Below are 19,640 nucleotides of genomic sequence, written 5' to 3'. Positions count from 1 at the left end.
CGGGAGGCGGCGGCAGCACCCAGCCACCCCGCGGGCGTTAATTAAACCATCCTCACTTATTTAAATAGAAATTATTTTTCGTTTCCACCAGCAACTCTTTTCTCCTTACAAAGTTACAGGTTGCTCTCCCGTCCCCAAACCCCAACATCACTGCGGATTTGTGCCGTTGTCCACACGCTATTTATGTTCACCAACTTGCTGTATATTCTAGTTTTTACGTTAAAATCCCTTTTGGGGAAACGTTAGCAGTGTTTGCTCTTGCTGGAAAGTTGCAGTTTTGTTACCGGAGTGCATCTTGCTCAACCTTGCTTCCTCCTGGCTTAAGTAACAGCCCTGGGGGTCTTGGAGGAATTCAGCCATGTGCCCTCTCAGCCCCAATTTTGGGAAAATTCACATGGAGATGGCAGTTAGTGTCAACGCCCTGTCGCCTCCTGCTCTGCCTCCAGCCTCCTGGAAGAAGGACACCTTCCCTCCATGTGTAACCATGGAGATTAAGGGATGATCTGGGCAGATTTTATAAATCATTCTGGTAAAAGATATTTCACCTGCAGATCAACTAAACCACCTGCATTGCAAAGATGGGCCTTTCTTCCCCCCTCCCCTAAGCAGAGCTTCCATTCCCCCTTGGCTTCTCTGGATGTTAAGGCTCAGACCAACACTTTCCTGATCGCCTATAAAGCCGTGTTCGAAAAAACAAGTCACACTAGTTAGGTGTGTGGAAATAGCTGGTTTTAAAATCTGCCTTTAAACACTGCTGCTGTTCACGTTTTTCTTTCCTCCTGTTCTTTTTGAGCCAAATGTCACCCACATCCCTGCCTGCCTGCACCCTCTACCTCGGGATCCTGGGAGCCCTTCCCAGCTAGTCCAGGGAAGAAAAAATCCCTGCGCTCACAAACAGCTTAGTAAGGCTTTGCCGCTGTCCCATCTCATGCCCTTCTGGGCCTGTTCTTCTCTAATTTTGAATTAACAACATGGTTTTAACAGCAATATCACTGTAGGTTCAGGTACAAATACGTCAGTCTCTGATGAAATGAGAAGGAGCTCCCCTCCTCCCAATTTCCACCCTCCCTCCAACATTCCCAAAACAGACCTTGTGTTACTGTAAATCCCATTTTCCTACATATCAATGAAGCAATAATGGGGGGGGGGGGAAATCAGTGCCTTGCTCAGTAACTTTCCTGGCACAGTTAACCCAGAACATTAAAGATCTCCTTCCAACACATCTCTAAGATGTTTTATTACTACAATTCAATTCTTCCTACATAACTGAGTAAACTTAAAATGACTAGAAGACCTTTACTCTCAGGTGCAGGGTCACAGTGTGATGACCTGCAGAGTTTTGTTTTGGTACAGCCTAGACCCACTTTATGGGCCATAAGGATACCTGCTTTTACTGCATCGCTTGTATGATGTACACTCCAGCTTGCATGAAGGCTCAGGGTCTGTCATCGCAGGAGACAAAGTCTCTCCAGTAGGAAACCCTATCTGCAGCTGAACAAGGGGATGGCCAAGGGGACAGGGCTCTTTTCCTCTATTTTCCTACAGAGGAATGAGGGTTTGGATTAGTGGAGTTTGTCTAATAAACGGGAATGACGTTTGTTTCAGCAGCTGGTTTCTGTGTTCTGCCAAAAATAAATAATTGGATCAAATCTAAATAAACACACATGAGATGGAACTTGGCCACGTCCTTAGCTGTAGTGTAGAAGGTGGGGAGGGCAGATGGAAACCCCTGGGACCAGAGGGATGCAGCGGCAGGGACAACTCCACGATCTCAGCTGGAAGGTAGGAGTTCCCTTCCGCAGAAATACTAAATTTGGTGTCGCGTTAAAGAACGTCCTCTGCAGCAAACCCTGGTGTGAACGTTCGTACAAACTGGTGGCAAACACAAAATTGGAGCAGGAAACCAGCTGCAGCAGGAGCTATTGGGGGCAAACAAGTAATTTCTGAAGATGTCTGGAAGCTATTAGTCTCTGCCCTCCTGTTGCTGCTCTGAAGAGACGTTCACAAGCAAAGCGTGGCAGTCTGAGGGCAGAGGGTGGGACTGACAGTAGAAATCCCGGGCTCACTAGGTCAAAAAGGACTTTCCTAACAATTTGGGGAGACTTGGTCTCGTCTCAGTAGCTGCCTATGTGAGTGATCCCCCTTCATTTCAGGAGCACAAGCTCCCCCCGGGGCTGGGCTCCACTTACTCATCAGCAGACAGCAGACGCTTCCTGGAGGGTAGGTTTTTTAATTTGCTGGCAAGCAGCAACAAAATTGATTAAAATTGCAAAATACCTTTTCAAATTACTCATTTCCCTATCACAGCCCTCCATGTAAATAAATGACTGCTACTGTATTCCCAGAGCTGTTGAAAGAAGAGAGGCAAGGGGGAAGAGGGGCTGGGGGCAAGGCAGAATCTAAAACTCTTCCTCTCTCCCCAAAAGCTCCATTTCCATAGCTTTCCGTGACAGTTCCCATAGCTATTTTAAGTCATGATTTTTAAACCAAATGAACTAATGTCCTTCACTTATTTAAGTCCAAGGTTGGATAAACAATATTTAAAATATAAGGTCACTGGGAAAAAGTGATGAAAAAAAAAAAAAAAAAAAAAAAAAAAGAAAAAACCCAAACCAACCCTGGACTCCCTTGAGAATGAAAAGCATTTCTATTTGTTCTCAGTGGACCACTTTGGTATTTAGAAAGAATTTTGTTTGAAGCCTTTTACACGAGGCGTTTTATTGCAGCCAAAGGTAGGAGCTACAACTCTATAACGCCAACAGTTTTTCCTTCATTGAGTCTTTGAAAATCAATTAAAGGCTTTAGAAATTGCTTCCACATGAAAGAAAAAAAAAAAAAATCCATTCCTAGCTCTGCTGCATCAAAACAGCATTGGGTAAGTGAGCTCCTGAAGAGGTAACTGCACTTCTTTAAAGCATCTGTGATTTTCACTTCCATGGCATACCTGCATTTCTCAAAACTATTCCGTTGTCACTTTCCATTTGCTCATAAAAAGCATCAGCCCTGAAATCCAATCCATAACCCCAGTTAAAATGGAGCTTCTGCATTAATAAATGAGATTATAAGAAGCAATTGTCCGCAAAACCAAAGGGCTGGACCCCGTGGCCCAGGGTGCAATACTGTTACTTTATTCAGTGAAATCTGTCTTAGGAGAGAGATATGCCAGTCCTCTGAAAACAGGCCCACACATTTATGTTCCTAATAACCTTCTTAACTTTTTCCAAGGGATCAATCCATACTAATATAGATTGTTACCTGGGAAGAAGTTTGAATTCAGCAAAATCCTTGGCTCTGGACCCCAACCAGACACAATCACCAAATGTCAGCCTGGGGACAGACCAACAGCTCCCTGCCCGGCGAGCACAGAATTACCCTTATTCCTCTGCTCCCGCCTCACGCTGAGCCTGACCAGGCTGACACATTCCTCAGTGTTTAGCCACAAGACCTCCAGCATTCAGGGATTTACCACTAATATTTTCACGCTTGAGATTTTAATTAAAGGGAACCTAACTCTGCCCGGCGGATCCCAGTGTGCCGAGCAGCGAGGGGGATGTGGACAGCACCCCACTGACAGCACCCCAACAACACAGCACCCACACATGCTCCAAATGGGGATGTGGGTCAGGCGTGGTCAATCCACAGCCCTTGACATCCCTGTGCCTATTTTAGGGGGACCTTTAATTTCCAGGCAGCCTCTTCACCGCTGTGTGAGATGCTCTGCTGCGGACAGAGCCCCCAGCCCCACATGTCCCTGCACCTGGCAGCGGGGTGACACTGTGCAGAGCTAAGGGACAGCGGTGGTGGCACTGCTTGGAACACCTGGGATGCTGGCAGAGCCTCGTGGCTCTGCTCTACACCAACTAATGGTTTACAAAGGGGTCAAGGAGAAGAAAAAAAGAAAGCGATGAAATGTCAAGCTTGCTTTTTGCTAAACCCCAGTATTAATAGTGCAGAGGCCAGACAGGCAGAGGGATTCACATGACATAAAATAACTCTCTCCAGAGCTAGCAAACCTCTTCAATGGCTTTAGCCCTGCATCCATACTGTCAAACCAGCCAGGTACATGAAGCATCATTGCTGGATGTACTGGTTTCCTGGAGATGATAAAATAAACTTAAGTAGTGACATGACTTCTGTTTTTCCCCTGTTGCAGGAGTTTAATCAGCAGCCCAAACCAAAACATTTGCGTTGGTAAAAAGATGGCTACAATTTAATCTGAATCTAATAACTAGAATGTTTTCACTGGGGAATTCGAACAAATTATTCCTTTGCTGTTGCATTTTCATCTCATTTACATTTTAATCCCAGTAGGATCTTCCTCTGTTATATTTGGAAAATGACTGCAGAGAAAGGGAACAACAACATGGTTGCAGCACTCAAACATACATTGAGAATTTAGCTGTTAACTTTTATGGCAGAAGTCTGGCTATGCCAAGCCTTGAATGTTTGAAATTTAGGACAAATACTGTGGTTTTTTTCCAAACACCACTGAAATGCAGAGCCTGCTGGCATTTCACATCATGCACACAAACATGGGCAAACAAACAGCTGGGGCATAAGGTTGTGTTGAAGGTGTAATTACACATTAGCCAGAGCAGAGCAGGTCACTCTTTCATTTGCACCGAAAGTAAAGAGGACTCTTTACTGGAGAACACTGTGTGGAGAGGGAAGCCTCTGCCTTCCCAGCCACTCCCAGACTCAAGCCTTGTTTTCCTTGCTGTGAGGTTTTACCACAGGATAAAGAGTTCATACGTTTTTGCTTAAGGAAAATCTGTAGTGAATAAAGGCACTTTAGTGTTGTCAAAGTAAAATCAGTACTATAGCCCATCTTATTCCAGTTTGCCTTACCTAATTTGCCTGCTTGTTCTCATTTTGAAGCCAAAGCACACACACACACAAAATATAAAGGACCTATATTTCTGCCCTGTCAAGGATGTCCTGGTAAACACAAACTGTGTCACACATGTAAATCCCTACAGATCCCCAATGCTGTCAGAGTAGCTGATCCCACCAGGGATACTTGGTTACACCAGCAACAGAGACAGCAGCTTCCTCCATCCCAGAGCATCTTCTGCCGCTTTCAGCCAACTCAGAGTCACTGCACAATCCCAGTTTTTCATGTGATCCTGGGCATCCCTTCAGTTAGGAAGATGTGAAATGATGATAATGTACTAGAAAGGCAGCAACCACTTAAATCCTTGGAGTTGTTTCCAAGAGCAGCATTTGCCCCTGCCTTGAATTATCCCAACACATATTCCACAGGATGCCTGCTAGGTATCTTAGACCCGTTTGCTTGGGATGCTACTTTACTACATTTTTCATCCTGAATTAATTTAGCTGAGATCCACAAGGTCACAGCTTGAAAACACAGAGTTTCTGTGTAGTGGATGTACCCCCCATCTACTGCAGCCCAAGCATGTGGGCTTGGGCCCACCACTGAGCCTGTGGCTTCTGATGGAAATATTCTTGTAGGAGTTTCTTTACTCATTTCAATGAAAAAGAACCAGGTTAGCAAAGATCTGCAGCTTAGACTGTCAAAACTAATCCAATGAATTGTGACTGCAGGGTCCAAACACATCCAGCCCCTCCGCCAGCACCTTCTCCAAGGCAATGGCCCTAAGCAGTGCTGCATCCAGAAAATCACTGCTGTCTCCTCCAGCCCAGCTCCAAGGCTGTCCTGCCACAAACTCTCAAGTAGTTGTCAACAGGACAGAAAGAGGATTACCTGCCTCAGGGCTGCCTGAATAATGTTTCAGCAAGGTGTCAAGCTTTAGATGTCATTGAACCCTCCTGATGTTTGAGAGGACAGATATTACAGGGCCACCATAAAGATGAATTCCAACTCCAGAAGAGCAAAAAGCTGGAACTGCACAATGTTGGCTGAGCCTGAATTGAGGGTCAGCAGCTTGGGGTCAGGGGGACGTCACAGGGGTTTGCAAGTAGTCTCTGGAACACCGCTGTTTGCAGATCATAGTACTCTGAGCCATTATATAATGCAGGTATTTTCCCCAAAAATTAACCCCACCTTGCCCTACTTTTAAGGTATTAGAGGAACAGTCAATTAAAGCTACAGAAAACTATCATAAAGTGGCAGCTGAAGTTTTGCTGTTGTTTTTTTTTTTTTTCCCCCCCATCAAATAAAACTTCTTGTGACAAGTGATCAGAACTCCATGAGGAATTCTCTTGCGGCAAGTTCCCCCAAGAAATCTTCCTCTAGGACTGTAGCATTCCGGGAGCAGGTTCTGCTGTTTGCTGCAATACATGTCGGGCACCTTTGGTTTGCTTCAAGGACAAGGACACACGGAGCAGAAGCCAATCTCAGCTGACACCCTGCAGCTCTCATCGCCAGCAAGGCTGCTAGACCCTGCGAGAGAGCGGGTGGGAAGCAGGTCTGCAGGATCAAGTCTGCAGCCACTCAGCATATAACCAGCTCCTCTTTATAAGGCAGAGAAAACCCAGCAAGCTCCTTCCTTACCTTTCACATACAGTTAAATATTGGGATAAGGAAACAAAAATCAAACATGGGAAGAGATCAGTTCATGCATCACGCGATGTGGATAGCTGCGTGTAACATCACCCGAGGCTGAACAGCCCTCAGTGCTCTTAACACAGGGTGATGCAATACACAATATTACTGTAGGTAAGCTGGGACAGGCTCCTGCGCCTGCATTTTCTGTATTGCTTTGCCCTTCTGGCTGACCGTTGTCCGGCAGATCAAGCACGATGCTTTAGTATTAACTTTCAAGGTCTTACACAGATTGTTCTTTAGGAGCTTGTTGAACTTTTGACACTGTACATCCATGTTACCCCACAAGATCAAAAAGAGGAGGCTTTTGGTCCAAGTGTAGTATTTGCTCAAGCTTGCTGTAATCCTGGGTTTACAGAGTGACCTTGCCAAGAGCCCCCTAAGTGCCCCAGAAATAACTCCTCATAAGACAGGCTTCAAAGATGCACCTGTTATCTAGGTCGTGTTTATAGGCCACTCCATCACTTAACATTTCTGGTGACCTTTGTGAAACTGCTTACAGACACAGAATTAATTTCTGAAATTTCTTTCAGTTCTCGGCCCCCTTTCCTATCTAAATGCCATGCTTGGGGCTGAAATTTGCCAGGCTTCTAGTGCTACACATCAGCAGATCAATCTTTGCAGCAGAAAGATGAAATCCCGGCTCCACTAAAAGTGATGGCAAGGTGCCTGCTGACTTCAGTGCAGCCAAAGTTTCACTTAGAAACAATATTCAGTGTTTGTTGAAGCTTTTTTTTTTTTTTTTAAATTACTCCAGTGCAAAGAAACACATGCTGTCCTAAATGACTACTCTGTGTACAGTTAGCTGTAACATTTCTGAATATTGTAAAACTAAAGTTGGGGTTTAAAGATATAATTGTCCCTGGAGGGATCCTCTGCATGCCCTCAACCACTCTGGGCAGGCTTTGCTGGTGCTTTCCTCCTCCCTCAGACACAGCATGCAGCTACACGGGATGCTACAGAGTTGCTCTAGATTTATGCTGAAAGGAAGATCAAACTGAGTATTCAATTACTTATGCACTCAAAGATATTTATTCCCCAAGATGAAACTCCTAAATCTGTTATTATTGCCATTCCCTCTTCTATTAGCATTAGCATGCTGCTGCTTTCAGATCTACGGAGATGTCAACACCATTTATCGGAAACAACAACTGAAAGATGAGAACATGACAGGGAAACGTTTAGAATTATTAATCATTTGCAAGAACAGAGGAGATAATTGATCTTCCTTAATTCTAGAAGAGTCTATAACCATTACACAGGAATTCTTCCTAAGACTTTTTTTCAAGTTCTGTTTCTTTCAGAGTTTGTTTGCTGTTTTTTTGGGGTTTGGTTTGTTTTTTTTTTTAAACCCAGATGCTACAGTGATTTAAAAACTGAGTGAGGGGAAGAGCAACAACCACCACACCACGGGACAGACTCCCAGAGAGAAAAGGTGATCTTGCTGCGATGAACACGGGTGTTTTTGAAAACACCAGGAAAGGTGGGACAGGACACCCCCTGACAGCACTGTGTTATTAGCCCAACGTCTGTGTAAAGGCAAACACAATGCTGAAAAGGAAAAGTCATCTTGCTTCACAGCATCTCATATTTTCCTGCTGGTGCTGACATCCTCCTGTTGTTATATGCGACATCTGGGAAAGTCAGGCGCTTGTACATGTGGCTGTAGTTTACAATGATAGCTCTGCGTCAATAAGATTTCATGAAAATCTGTATTTAAAGATGGGAAGATCAATGATGAAAAGCACAAGTTTTATACTCTAACGTCATCTTCTGCCATCAAGATCACTGACAGAAGTTTCCTTGCTGTGCTCTCCTCTGTATCTTTGTCCAGGTGTTGAACAGTCCTTCCTCAGTGGAAAATGAAAGCCAGAAATCTCAACCAGTCTGAGATTGTCTACTGCTCAGTTTCAGACATCCAACTTTCAGAGGACCCTGAACAGCCCCCACAGCCTAAATCTCTCTTCCGTCCCTTGCTCAGACTCTGTTAGCCCTTCTCAGCTCCTGACAGAAAACCACCAGAGCCAAACAGCAGCCAGAGGATACACATTCATTGTTTAAGGGGAAATAGGTGCTAAGTAGAGCTGCTGATTTAATAACCCTGGAAGTGAACCTTTCTGTCCATCCGCAGCAGAGACTGTAGCCCAAAGAGCCCAGTGAAGCCTCCACGCTGCCCGGCTGAACAACTCCAGCCACACCTGGAAAGGCTGTTTCTGCAATCAGGGAAGCAGCTCATCCCTCACACCCCTCCGGTCACGCACATCCTCAACCCCGAGCATGCCAGGCAGCGCCAGTGGGTTAGTGACATCAGTACCTGCCAGCTGGGAATGGGCTGAGACCAGCTCAGTGGCAGTAGGAGCCTTCAGTCTCCCTTGACAAGGGCTGCATTTGAATCGGTAAGTAAGAAGTTGCTTGTTGCTGTGCCAGTTTTCCAAGGCACGCAGACGTCTTGGGAACTGCATGCTCAATAACACTAGGCATGAGCTGTCAAAAGAGTAAAGAGTCACAGGTTGCCCACAGAGTCACAGGGATTGCTCAGGGCACTGACAGAATGATGTGTATCTCTGCCCCAGGTGCCAGATGAGCCTTACAGAAGTTTTCTTTCACCTTAATCCATCCCATATCAGATGCCAAAACAACTCTTTTTTTTTTTTTTATTGCCATCTAAAACCAGTTTCTAAAGCGCATGAGATGAGCGTGCACGACTTCGGCACACACACTGTACCCTGACATTTGTGGTGTGTGACCCGGGAAAGCTCCAAACTGCACCTGGCCTGAAGGTGAGGGGGTACTGAGAAGACCCCTCCATCTAGGACTTGTTTGTAATAGTCTTTCCCAAAGTCTGTGTCACTGATCTTGTTTGAGAAAGAATACAGGCTGAGGTAGATGTGTGTAAGTGTGGCTATTTTTATGTTCTCAAGTGTTAATCCTTTTATGTTTCACCATTGCAAAACAGGCTAAGAAGAACCAAGAGCCTGCTAAGAGCCCAGCAATAACCTCCAGCAGCTGCACCTCGCAGGCACCAGCAACCTAAAAGCAAGACGGTCCTCTACTAACCATTAACAGCAAGGTACACACCAGCTGCTCACATCAAAGTGGCAGACTGATACCTTGCATCGGTATCTGAGGCAAACATCCCCCTGAGAAAACCCACTTGGTGATTTCAGTATGAGGACAAGCAATACCTTCCCACAACCTTTGCACAGTGGCAGCTTTTGCAGCTATTGTGGTGCAAGTACTCAGCAAATGTTTCAGCTTGAAGTAACCAGTGGACACATTTGCCCTTTCAGATAGGTTCTGCAGAGAAGTCTAAAACATCATCCCTTAATAAATCACTTGCAGCAAGATTTTAGCAACCGAATTAGGTACTATTTAAATACGTATTTACATACTACCTCAAGATTTACATGCATGTATGCCATGCCTGTTCATCATCAAAACTTCAGGTTTTGAGTTTCATCATCTTCTCTACAGTCATGAGTGCAAGAAATACATTTTTTGTTTCAAAAAGAAAGCCAAGATATGAACAGAACAAAAGGTGCAATACTAAATATGCTGAAATAACTGTTCAAGACTCAAATAATTCCACACATAGCAAGATTTCTGATGAAATTATTTTATCAAAAATTATTTCATTTCAAGAGTTGGTGACATAATTTATGTTGCCAATAAAACACTCAGCAGCACTGGTTTTGTGTTTTGCCAACATACATCATCAGAAAACAAAGCCAAACTTTCAGTCAGAGTTTTCCAATAACTTTCTCAAAGAAATACATTCTCCCCTCCCTTTTTGGGGTAGAGAACACACTTCCTCTTTTCCAAAGATATGGTCTTGCTTCACTTACCTCCTCCGTAGGTGGTAGCACACATGATGGATGTTATCCAGGCTATCTGGCTGTAGGAAATGCTGTAAACAGCCTGGAGCTCTTTAAAGTAGATTGTGAAAGCCTTAGGAAAGGTATATGCAAACCCAACTGAGATGGAGGCTCCGAACACCACTGCCCATCCCCATCCACCATCAGGGGGTACATAGCCCAGGTCTGACCGGACTGAAGGAGACATGGTCCATCCAGATCTCCGAGCAAAAACCACTTCCCAGTATCCTGCAGAGCAAAGGATATGTGTATTTTTACAGAATATGCATACATGATTTTAAAGTGTAGTAAAATAATTTAGAGGTACAGAGAATCACCCACTCTTGAACGTTTGATGTTTTGCTGGTAACTAACAGTTGTATTGTTCAGTTTATCACAACCAAAACCACCCTTCCCTCTCCACTAACACTGTCCAGCCCTTCTACCTGTTTTTTAAATACTTACTTTCAAAATACTCCCATGGCTTCCATGTTCAGGGATGGACCCCATTCAGAACTGAAGATAATGCCTCCATTCTCTCTTCCACATCCAGCCGTAGCCCAGTGTCTCACCTCAGGAGATGGCTTCTGTAGGTTGCCCTGTCACAGTTGCTCAGTCTGCCCCTCCAGAGAGAAGTCAGTGCCACGGTTTTACCATTTTCAGAGTAACCACATGTGTATTTTCCAGATGTGGGTAGAAAACTTTATGATTTCATTATCCCTGCTTAAAAGAATAATTCCCATTACATGAGCAGCAGGTGATCAGCCCCACAGTCCATCCAGCTCCCCTGTTCTGCAGAGGGACGAGGCTTTCTTGGCCACTCGCTTCCTCCAAGCCAACAAACAAACTGCAAGTAACTGCTTGCAAAGTGACTGAAGTTTCTCCCTACTTAGGGGCAGCAACTCCTCTTGTGCCTGGCACATACCAGGTTAGCAGATTATGCTCAGGAACAACACAGATCAAAGAATGCATTCACTCATTTGCGTTCTTCCCATTTTCCCTGGCCATTAAAAGAAAATAAAAAGAAAAACAACTATAATCTACATGCCTCTCAGGAGTTAATCCTCTAGTCTCCTCTCAAGGTCAAGATATTAAACCAGAGGGGAAAGAAGTAGGTCCCACAGCAAAGGGTGCCAGGTAGGTGCACATGCATCTTTGTGGATAAAAGGTGATTTATTGCCTTTATATATTCCAAACTCAGAAGCAAATGAAGCTGATAGGAAAAGGCATCATCAGAGCTAATGGGAAGTAGCAGGCCCAGATAGCAGCTGGATGCATTTCGCTGAACGTCAGAGGTAGTAGTCAGCTAACCAGGGAGAGAGGGACCTTTGCTTGTCTTGGAAAAAAAATAAATAAATAAAACACCTTAGGAATAGTGTAATCTGCATCTATTTGAGAGTCCATTACCTCTTCAGAGATTCAAACAGTAAGTAGGAGAACACTACTGGAACAGTAGAGAAAAAAAAGTATTATTGCAAGCTATTGACGTACCTACAGATATACTCCTGAATTCATGCTTTCCTTCTACAGCTGTTAAGTGATAAAATTAATACGGGGCCCTTACACTACAGGCTTCAAGCTCCCCCTATGTCTGGACACTTGTTGCACACACGCTATCCCCTCTCCAACCTCGGCAGCTTGCTGGGGCACCCCCAGAACTGACAGCATTAAGAGGAGCTGAAAGACAGTTCAATAACACTGTATAAATATAATGAGATCTGGTTCGTAAACTCCCAAACTGCCATACGCATTTATTCCCTGGTCCTCCCGTGAAGACATTGTCCCAGAGCCTCCCACTTCTTGTTAATCACTTTCTAACTCCAGTTTATCCACTTCTATTTTATAATGGTTTTGTGGTGATAGTGTTATACAGCTCAGAGGCTTTCTTCCCTTCCCTGGTGTTATGCCCCGATGGTTTTACTGAGAACAATCATATCCCTTTTAGCCTTTACTTCACCTAGGTAAAGCAGCTGTATTTTCCCCCTCTCCCTAACAAGGACCATGGGAACAGAGAACCTACCTTCCTCTGGTTACCTGTGTCTACACTGCCCATCATTCTGGTGGCAGCTAAAGGTGGTCAAAAGGGAAACAGCCCCAGCCAAGGAGAATACCACATTGCTTTTGGATGACATTTCCAGATACATCAGGAAATACAGGGATGAGTTTAGGAAGCCCTCTGTGAAACACTCATCAGACCTCCACTGAAAGTTTTCAGTTCCCCCCAAAGATAATTTTTTTCCTATCATAACCTTTCTTCACTGCCTTTTTTATCTGAGGCTGTTCAGCTCCATTCACACTTTATTTAAGGGAATTTATGTTTGCCCATGGTCAGTGTTGCAAAGGCATCGCTGCTGGTCTTGGAGTCCCTCAAAGGGCTAGAAATTACACTGGAGAAGGATCACTACCCATCTGTCTCGTTCTCGCCTTCATCCCTCAGTATCCACTCCCAGTCACTGTGGGTGAGGAGGGCTTGTGGTCAGATCCAGTCTAACAGCATATAGAAATTGTACTGCACATGTGGCTGCAGGTTTTGCCCCACTGAGACCCACGTGAGCACACGTTACCATTTACAGCCCAGGATCCTCACTGGAAGATGAGAGGAAGCTCTGGAAGAAATCCTTTTGCCCTTCAAATTAAAGCCATTTTACTCCACTGCTTGTCTGAGATTATCACAGGTATGTCTGCACAGGCAAGTCCAAGCAGGCATGACTGCTGGTCACGTTTTGAGGTGGCCACGTGCCTGCAAGTGTGGGGCAGGAGCTGTGCAGGCACACGAGATGGGTGCTGTACTCGGGGTAGCACGCCTGTCTGGTGCGCACGGAAAGGGGCAGGTGAAGAAGCCCGTGTCGGTCTGTACCCTCACTCGAGAGCACTCTTTAAACGGGCCAAGAGCTGCTGCACTCCTCACGTCGTTGCTCCGAGGGCCGCCTGGCAAATGCACACATAAGAACTACTCAACTCTTGACATAAAGAAAAATCCCTACAGCCCTAGACCTCTGTCCAAAGCAGATGAGCAAAACCCAGTTGTAACTGGGGTTAGTTCAAAATGGTAATATTTAATAAACCCAGTCGTAAAGAACTCTAATTTCTACCTGGATAACATCCAGAGTGCCGAGTTGTTGGGTTTCTGAGATTCCATTGCTATATCAAGAGAAGACCAATTAAGAGGCCTTTTGCAAAACAAAATAATATTATTTTACATATTTTTACAATATATACATAAATATTTTACAACAAAATAATAATTAAGGTGTCCTGTTACACTATGAGGGATACTATGTTATGATTTCAGCAGCAAGGAATATCGTACTCGTCAAGTTTCTCCTTTTCTGATACTAAGAAATAAAATGGTCTGAGAAATTAATGGAAGGTTATTTTTCCATTACAGGCATCCAGAACATACGGAACTAGTTATTCTGATGCAGAATCTATTATCCCCCATCATCTAAGTTTTTCCATAGAACAAAATAATTGTCTTTTAGAATTATATTAACTATGCTTCATTACCGCAGGGTGGGATTTTAAAAGGAAACCCAAGCTAAAGAGTAATAGTGGTCATGTTGGAATGATTAAGAAGACATTTAAGAGCATTTATTACTTATCAAATACGCATTTCATTGCATTGTTTCTTTCATTTACTGTTATTATACCCAATTTAGGCCATTCAAATATTACAGATGATACCAAGCTCCCCAAAATATTGACATATCCTAGTGGTTCTGAAATGAGGCAAAATAAAATTAAGGGGTGAACACAGCGAGGACTTATTTCCTTATTTGACATTATGTTTGGTATTCACAACCTACCAAAGTTTAAGATATGCAAAAATTCTCAGGCCCCTTAAATGCAAATCTTTTTTGGCAGTCCTTTAAAAAGGTTGAGCCTGAACTTTAAATATATTTTCAGGGATTAACAAGAAAGGTTATTTTTTATTACCACCAATTCACACTGCTTGTAAAACTGTGACTAATTGCACACCACCTTTAAAAGTCTCACATTATTAATATATTTGTCCATTTAATTTCATTTTCTGTTTAACGGAAGATTTATTGAGAAGGCATTAGCATAATATCAGATTATGGTATCAGTTTCATTGCCCAGCTTTTCTTTATCAAGGCAAATTCTTACATAATACAGAAAACCAAAGAGAGGAACTGAAGTTAAATGAAAATGTAGTGTACACTAAAAAATAAAAATCACATCAGTTGACTCTTACATCCCTGACTGTAAAACAAGGCTTCCAGAGGCTGGCTTGGAAGAACCAAATTTTAGGAATTAGTTTAACAGAGTTTAATAGCTTGAGCAATGGACAGTATTGAGATACATTGACATTCTCCCCTTGCTTGCCCTGTGGCACCCCCACGGTCTGTGGGGACATCAGCACTAAGGAGGGCCCAGGACAGCTCTCCCACGCAGCATTACCTCTTCCATTACCACCCTCTTAGACAGGTCTTTGTCACCTTAAAGTTTCTCTGCACCAGCCCCCTATCTTCTACAGGTTGGTTCTTAATTTAATAGCAGCTCCTTCTCCAATATCCACTTCAAGGAAAATTTTTACATTTTGATTTTCCTTTTTAGTAACTGTCTCTAAGCTGTTTGATGTCCTTGGGGAAGCCCTTGTTTACTTATGTCAATGCCCATTTACTTCCAGGACCACACTTGCTTTTTCCACTCAATATTGTTCAGGCCCCGCACCACTGAAGTAGAATTACAGACCTATAATTTTCCAGGTCATATTTAAACAATTGGAGACATATTTCATTTGTTGTTCTCCAGTTGCACTGTGCATAGAATTTCATTTGTTAGCTCTTTGAGATCATCCCATCTCACCCTATCTTTGACAGGTTTTATCTTTGCTTTATGCTGAGAACATTGAAAGCCCCACCTCTTCGTTCACCTTTTATTGTAACAGAGGAAAATCATGAGTTACTTTTGCATAGGCACGGTCTGACTCAAACTCACCTGTAGACTCTCTTATTTCACCCGTTTCCTTTTTTATGAAGCTATACATGTCTGGACTTCCAATTTCTTTATCTACCATTCCCTATAGGTTTCCTGCTTTATTCCTGATACTTTTCTTTTTCCTTTTTTAGAGTTGGTTATTCATTGGGTCACATCTGGATCTTCTTTAGCCACTATTCTTCTCGCCTCTTTAGGAAAGTGGCTGAGGCTACTATCAACAGCTTAAAAAAGAAAGAAATTCCAGGTCTCGCACAATCAAGGCCCTTACGTCTCAATCCAGTCGATATTACCAACTTCTTTCCTTAATACATTGAATTTTTGTCTTTTGGAACCAACACGTATGATCACAGTCCTCTATTTCATAAGCCAAAACGACCAGGGACTATTCTTGAACTAGACACTTACTTTCTGCAACATTTGGTTTGTTTTATTGGTGGGTTTTTTGTTGTTAAATGAGAGCACACCATGAGAAGTCAAACCCAAGTCAAACACAGCTTCACCTACTGAGCCAGGGACTTTCTGGTGCCAAACTTCCCTCAACCCAAGCAAGCCACCACCCACCAGCCATACAGAGTGACTAACCGCCATCCAGTGGGACTGCGCTCCCCTCGGCAGAGGCGGGTACCACTCGGGCTCCCCTCCCTGTGGGACTCCAGTTGCTGGCTCCCCCAGCAGCAAACTGCTCAGCTTTTAAAGCCATGTGCTGAACTCCTCCCACCCCAGACACAGCTGAGATCAAAGGTTGAGATCAGAGGCTGTATCCTCAGATGCAAGACCTTCCTGTAAGGGGCCACACCCTCTGCACCCAACCCCTCAAGTTACATCCAAGGGCAACCATATCCCACATTAACTAACCCTCCATGAACATTGTCCCTTCACCCACCAGGGGCAAATTCAGGGCAAACTCTCCATTTGCAGTGATTGGAGTGCTGGCCTCTCTCAGATCTCTGTGGATGTTAATTAATTGTCAGATCTCTTACCCTTCCTCTCTCTCTTCCCTGTACATATTAACTTATTATTTCGTCATGACACATTTCTGCAGGCTCTGCTCACTCTCCTCACTGGGAATTTGCATACAGAGCCTCTATTTATACCCCATCTTGCTTTAACAATTTTAACTGTCTGGCTGAAATTCTCTGGCATGGCCTCCGGGTCACCTAAAATCCAACATTAGACTTATTGTGATCAGTCAGGAACAAATGAAGGGATTCACAGGACACAGCAACACTTATCGGGGGTGAATTTCACCCTGGAGTGAGGGGAGGGGGTACAGAAACTTCCCGAATTTCTTGCCAGTAACCAAGCAGTTGACTTGGACTAGTGAGAGAACAGTGTCCATAACACGAGTCCATGCTTTGCAGAGGTTTATATAACCCATTTTCAGTAGGAATGTTTCCACAAGACTTAGGTTGCAAATGCCCATTTGGGGGATTTAAAACATTCCCCTGCTGTGTTTATAATCCAGATGCTGCAACGCACTAAAGCACTAGAACAAACAGGAAAAAAAAGCTGACTGTAGGTGGGCCAGGGTAATGTTCTCATCCAATCTGAGTAGAAAACTCTGCAGAAAAGGTAAACAAAGAGAAAAATGATTCATCCAAGCTAACTTTGCAAGTCAGCATCTACTGTGGCCCATGTTTCCTGCCTTGTAGCCACATGCAGTCATCCATGCTATTTCATATTGCCCCAGAAAAAATATCTTCCTCGCAAGAACACAACAAATGCTTAAAACCACACACTAGCTTCCAGTTTACATTAATAAGAAACACTGCTACCAGCGCTACCACAGCCAGCTCAGATGCACTTCTCACAAGCACAGGACACACACCACACACATCTCCCATTTAGAAGATTTTTTTCTACCAGCCAACAGTCACAGCATGCTAGAAAGAGTCTCCAATGGCCAAAGGATAGCAAGATAAATTCTTGGGAGAAATCCACTGAGGGCTATTAAATACAAAGATGCTACTTCTGGCATTGCAGAGTGCAAACTGCTGGAAACTGGGGAGTATTGACAGTTAACTCTGTTCTTGTCTCTCCAGGTATCCACTATTAATTCACTGTCAGGGAGGTCATCAGAAGGTGCCTGTTGAAGAGGCTGCAGTCACACAGACCTAGAGTTCACAGGAGTCATTTCTTTCAACACTACACCTTTAGGAATAATGTTATTGTAAAAACTTAATGGCATTGCAGAAGGTGAAATTCCTTTAGACTTTTAGAATTAAGTAGCTGCTTCACTGCTGGCCTTTCTTCCAAAATTGTGCTTTCTTCTTTGTCTGCAGACACTTGATAGTTCCCTTGGCTCTGAGTCATTTCAGAATGGTGCTTTATCAAATCAAAACATGAATTTGCCCACGTTAAATTATATTGTCCCTCCTTCCACCTCTGTGTTAATAGCAATTGCCTAAGTTATAAAGGTTTTCTGCTGATAGTTATTGGGCTGTTACTATTTGTAAGCACTTCAGACACAATAGCAATTCAAACCATTGAGACTACTTTTCAAAATCAATTTGGAAAAACTTGGGTCACCTCCACCGGTGGTTGAGATGGACAAAAGCAGCAAAGCAGAAGCTCTCCTTTACTATTTCACTGGCCTATGAAACACTGAAATTTGAATGATACTCAGATGGCTGCTCTTAACACTTGCTCTCCAATACTAGTTGTGATGTAAAATGTGGTACATCTTTAAGAAAAACAAAATCCAAATTTGTAGACAAGTACTTCATTTATTGGCTGTGGGAAAAGATTAATTTGATATTCACCAAATATTCTTGTCCCTGAACTTCTCAGGCTGTTTGAAGAAATCTGTTACTGAAGGAATATGAACGGAATCAAACTGGAAGGGTAAAGTAATTCAAAATTTATCTACAAATATTTTTCTGTAGCTGATGCATCATATACCATCTTGACTTCAAATTAATGAAATTTGTAATTCAAGTTTACATATAATCAAATATATAATAAAATATAATAATCAAAATAATCTATAATAAAAGAATCAAAAGATTCTATAATAAAATATAATAATCAAAAGCTATATATGTATCATAAAATAATCAAAAGTTGGCACAAACTGAGCATACAGTTCATACTTCTCTACATTTGGATTGGACATCAGCTTTCTACAACAGAAAGCTGCAGAACAGAGGTCACATGCAGGTCTAAGAAGACACGGGAACACAGCATTCTTTTAAATTAATTTATTTGGTACTATTTTGGTTGATGTTTTACAGGTATGTTATCATTGCTAGTACTCATTGACACTTAAAAGATCTAAATAAGCACATACTGTCTTTTAACAGGTCAGGCTCCACACTTTAAAGAGAGTAACTGAGGCTGTCAGGGCACACAGCCTCCTGTTGTGGCTGCGGGGCCAGGCGAGGTCATGGCCCACAGCTGCAGGAAGCAGTAGGACATAGGAGCAACCTGTGACCTACTTTTACAGAATTGCATGCAGCAGTGGCCCTCCACGCTGGGAAGGCCTCACCATCACTCAGGTACTATAAAGAGTAGGACATCATGCTTTATCTATTTCTCTTTTGTTCCTCCTCAGGCAAATCTATGCCTTCTTTCCTCAAAGCTTATGACATGCAGAAAGTTGCCTAGCCCTGTTCAAAAACGGTCAAACCCAGACAAATGTTCACTAAGTGAGGGTTTTTAGCTTTTTTTTTCCTGAGGAAACACAGTGGGGTTTCATACATGTGCTCAATCATGCTCACTATCTGCCACCACACATACCTCAACTTCTGAGATGTGTCTGGTTTAAATCACATCTGCAGAGGGCCAAAGCTCTCAAAGATGTAAAGAGACTGTACAGGTTTTGTGTGCAGTTAGGTGGCTAAAAAGGAAGAAAGAGATCCCACTGTCACCTTCCCTTATGGGAAAGCTGCCAAACTCAACTTTTGTTATGCTTCAGAAAATCCACTATGGAGAGATACATTAGAAATCAGTTAGTTTTTGCTAACTTGTTAAACCATAGCTTGATCATATAAACTTAGCTAAAGTTAATAAATACCTGCCTCCTACAGTGGATATTTGCATTATTATTTATGTAAGGTACAGAAACACGTAAATCAGCAGTGCAGCATGCAGGACCTTAACTAAATGCTAAGAAAGGGGTGAGGTTCAAGATTTGCTGGTCTAGCTCTTCCCCCTTTGAGAGGCAGAGAGAGGAGGACACGTTGCAAAGAGATAAGGAGAAAGCAACAGCTGGATGGTTATTTCTCCATTTGTTGACTGCATGTGAGTGCCCAGATGACATGCAGCATACATGAGTGCAATTCTTCACAGCCTTGGGG

General features: G+C 43.3%; 1 protein-coding gene across 1 annotated transcript in view; it reads right to left on the bottom strand.

Annotated features, from left to right (window-relative positions):
* LOC113484869 (monocarboxylate transporter 2-like) overlaps positions 1-15,421 on the bottom strand; it is a 44,138-nt gene extending 28,717 nt beyond the window's left edge. The window contains exons 1-2 of the mRNA XM_026857551.1: positions 15,343-15,421; positions 10,372-10,629 (exon numbers count right to left, since the gene is read on the bottom strand). Coding sequence (XP_026713352.1) covers positions 10,372-10,629; positions 15,343-15,421 — 337 coding nt within the window. The remainder of the gene's footprint in view (positions 1-10,371; positions 10,630-15,342) is intronic.
* Between the last annotated feature and the right edge of the window lie 4,219 nt (positions 15,422-19,640).

This window comes from Athene cunicularia (genome assembly GCF_003259725.1).
Source record: "Athene cunicularia isolate RWA chromosome 12 unlocalized genomic scaffold, athCun1 chr12_part1, whole genome shotgun sequence".
Lineage (NCBI taxonomy): Eukaryota > Metazoa > Chordata > Aves > Strigiformes > Strigidae > Athene > Athene cunicularia.
Note: the sequence above shows the minus strand (reverse complement) of the source record. Positions and strands in the feature narration are given on the sequence as shown.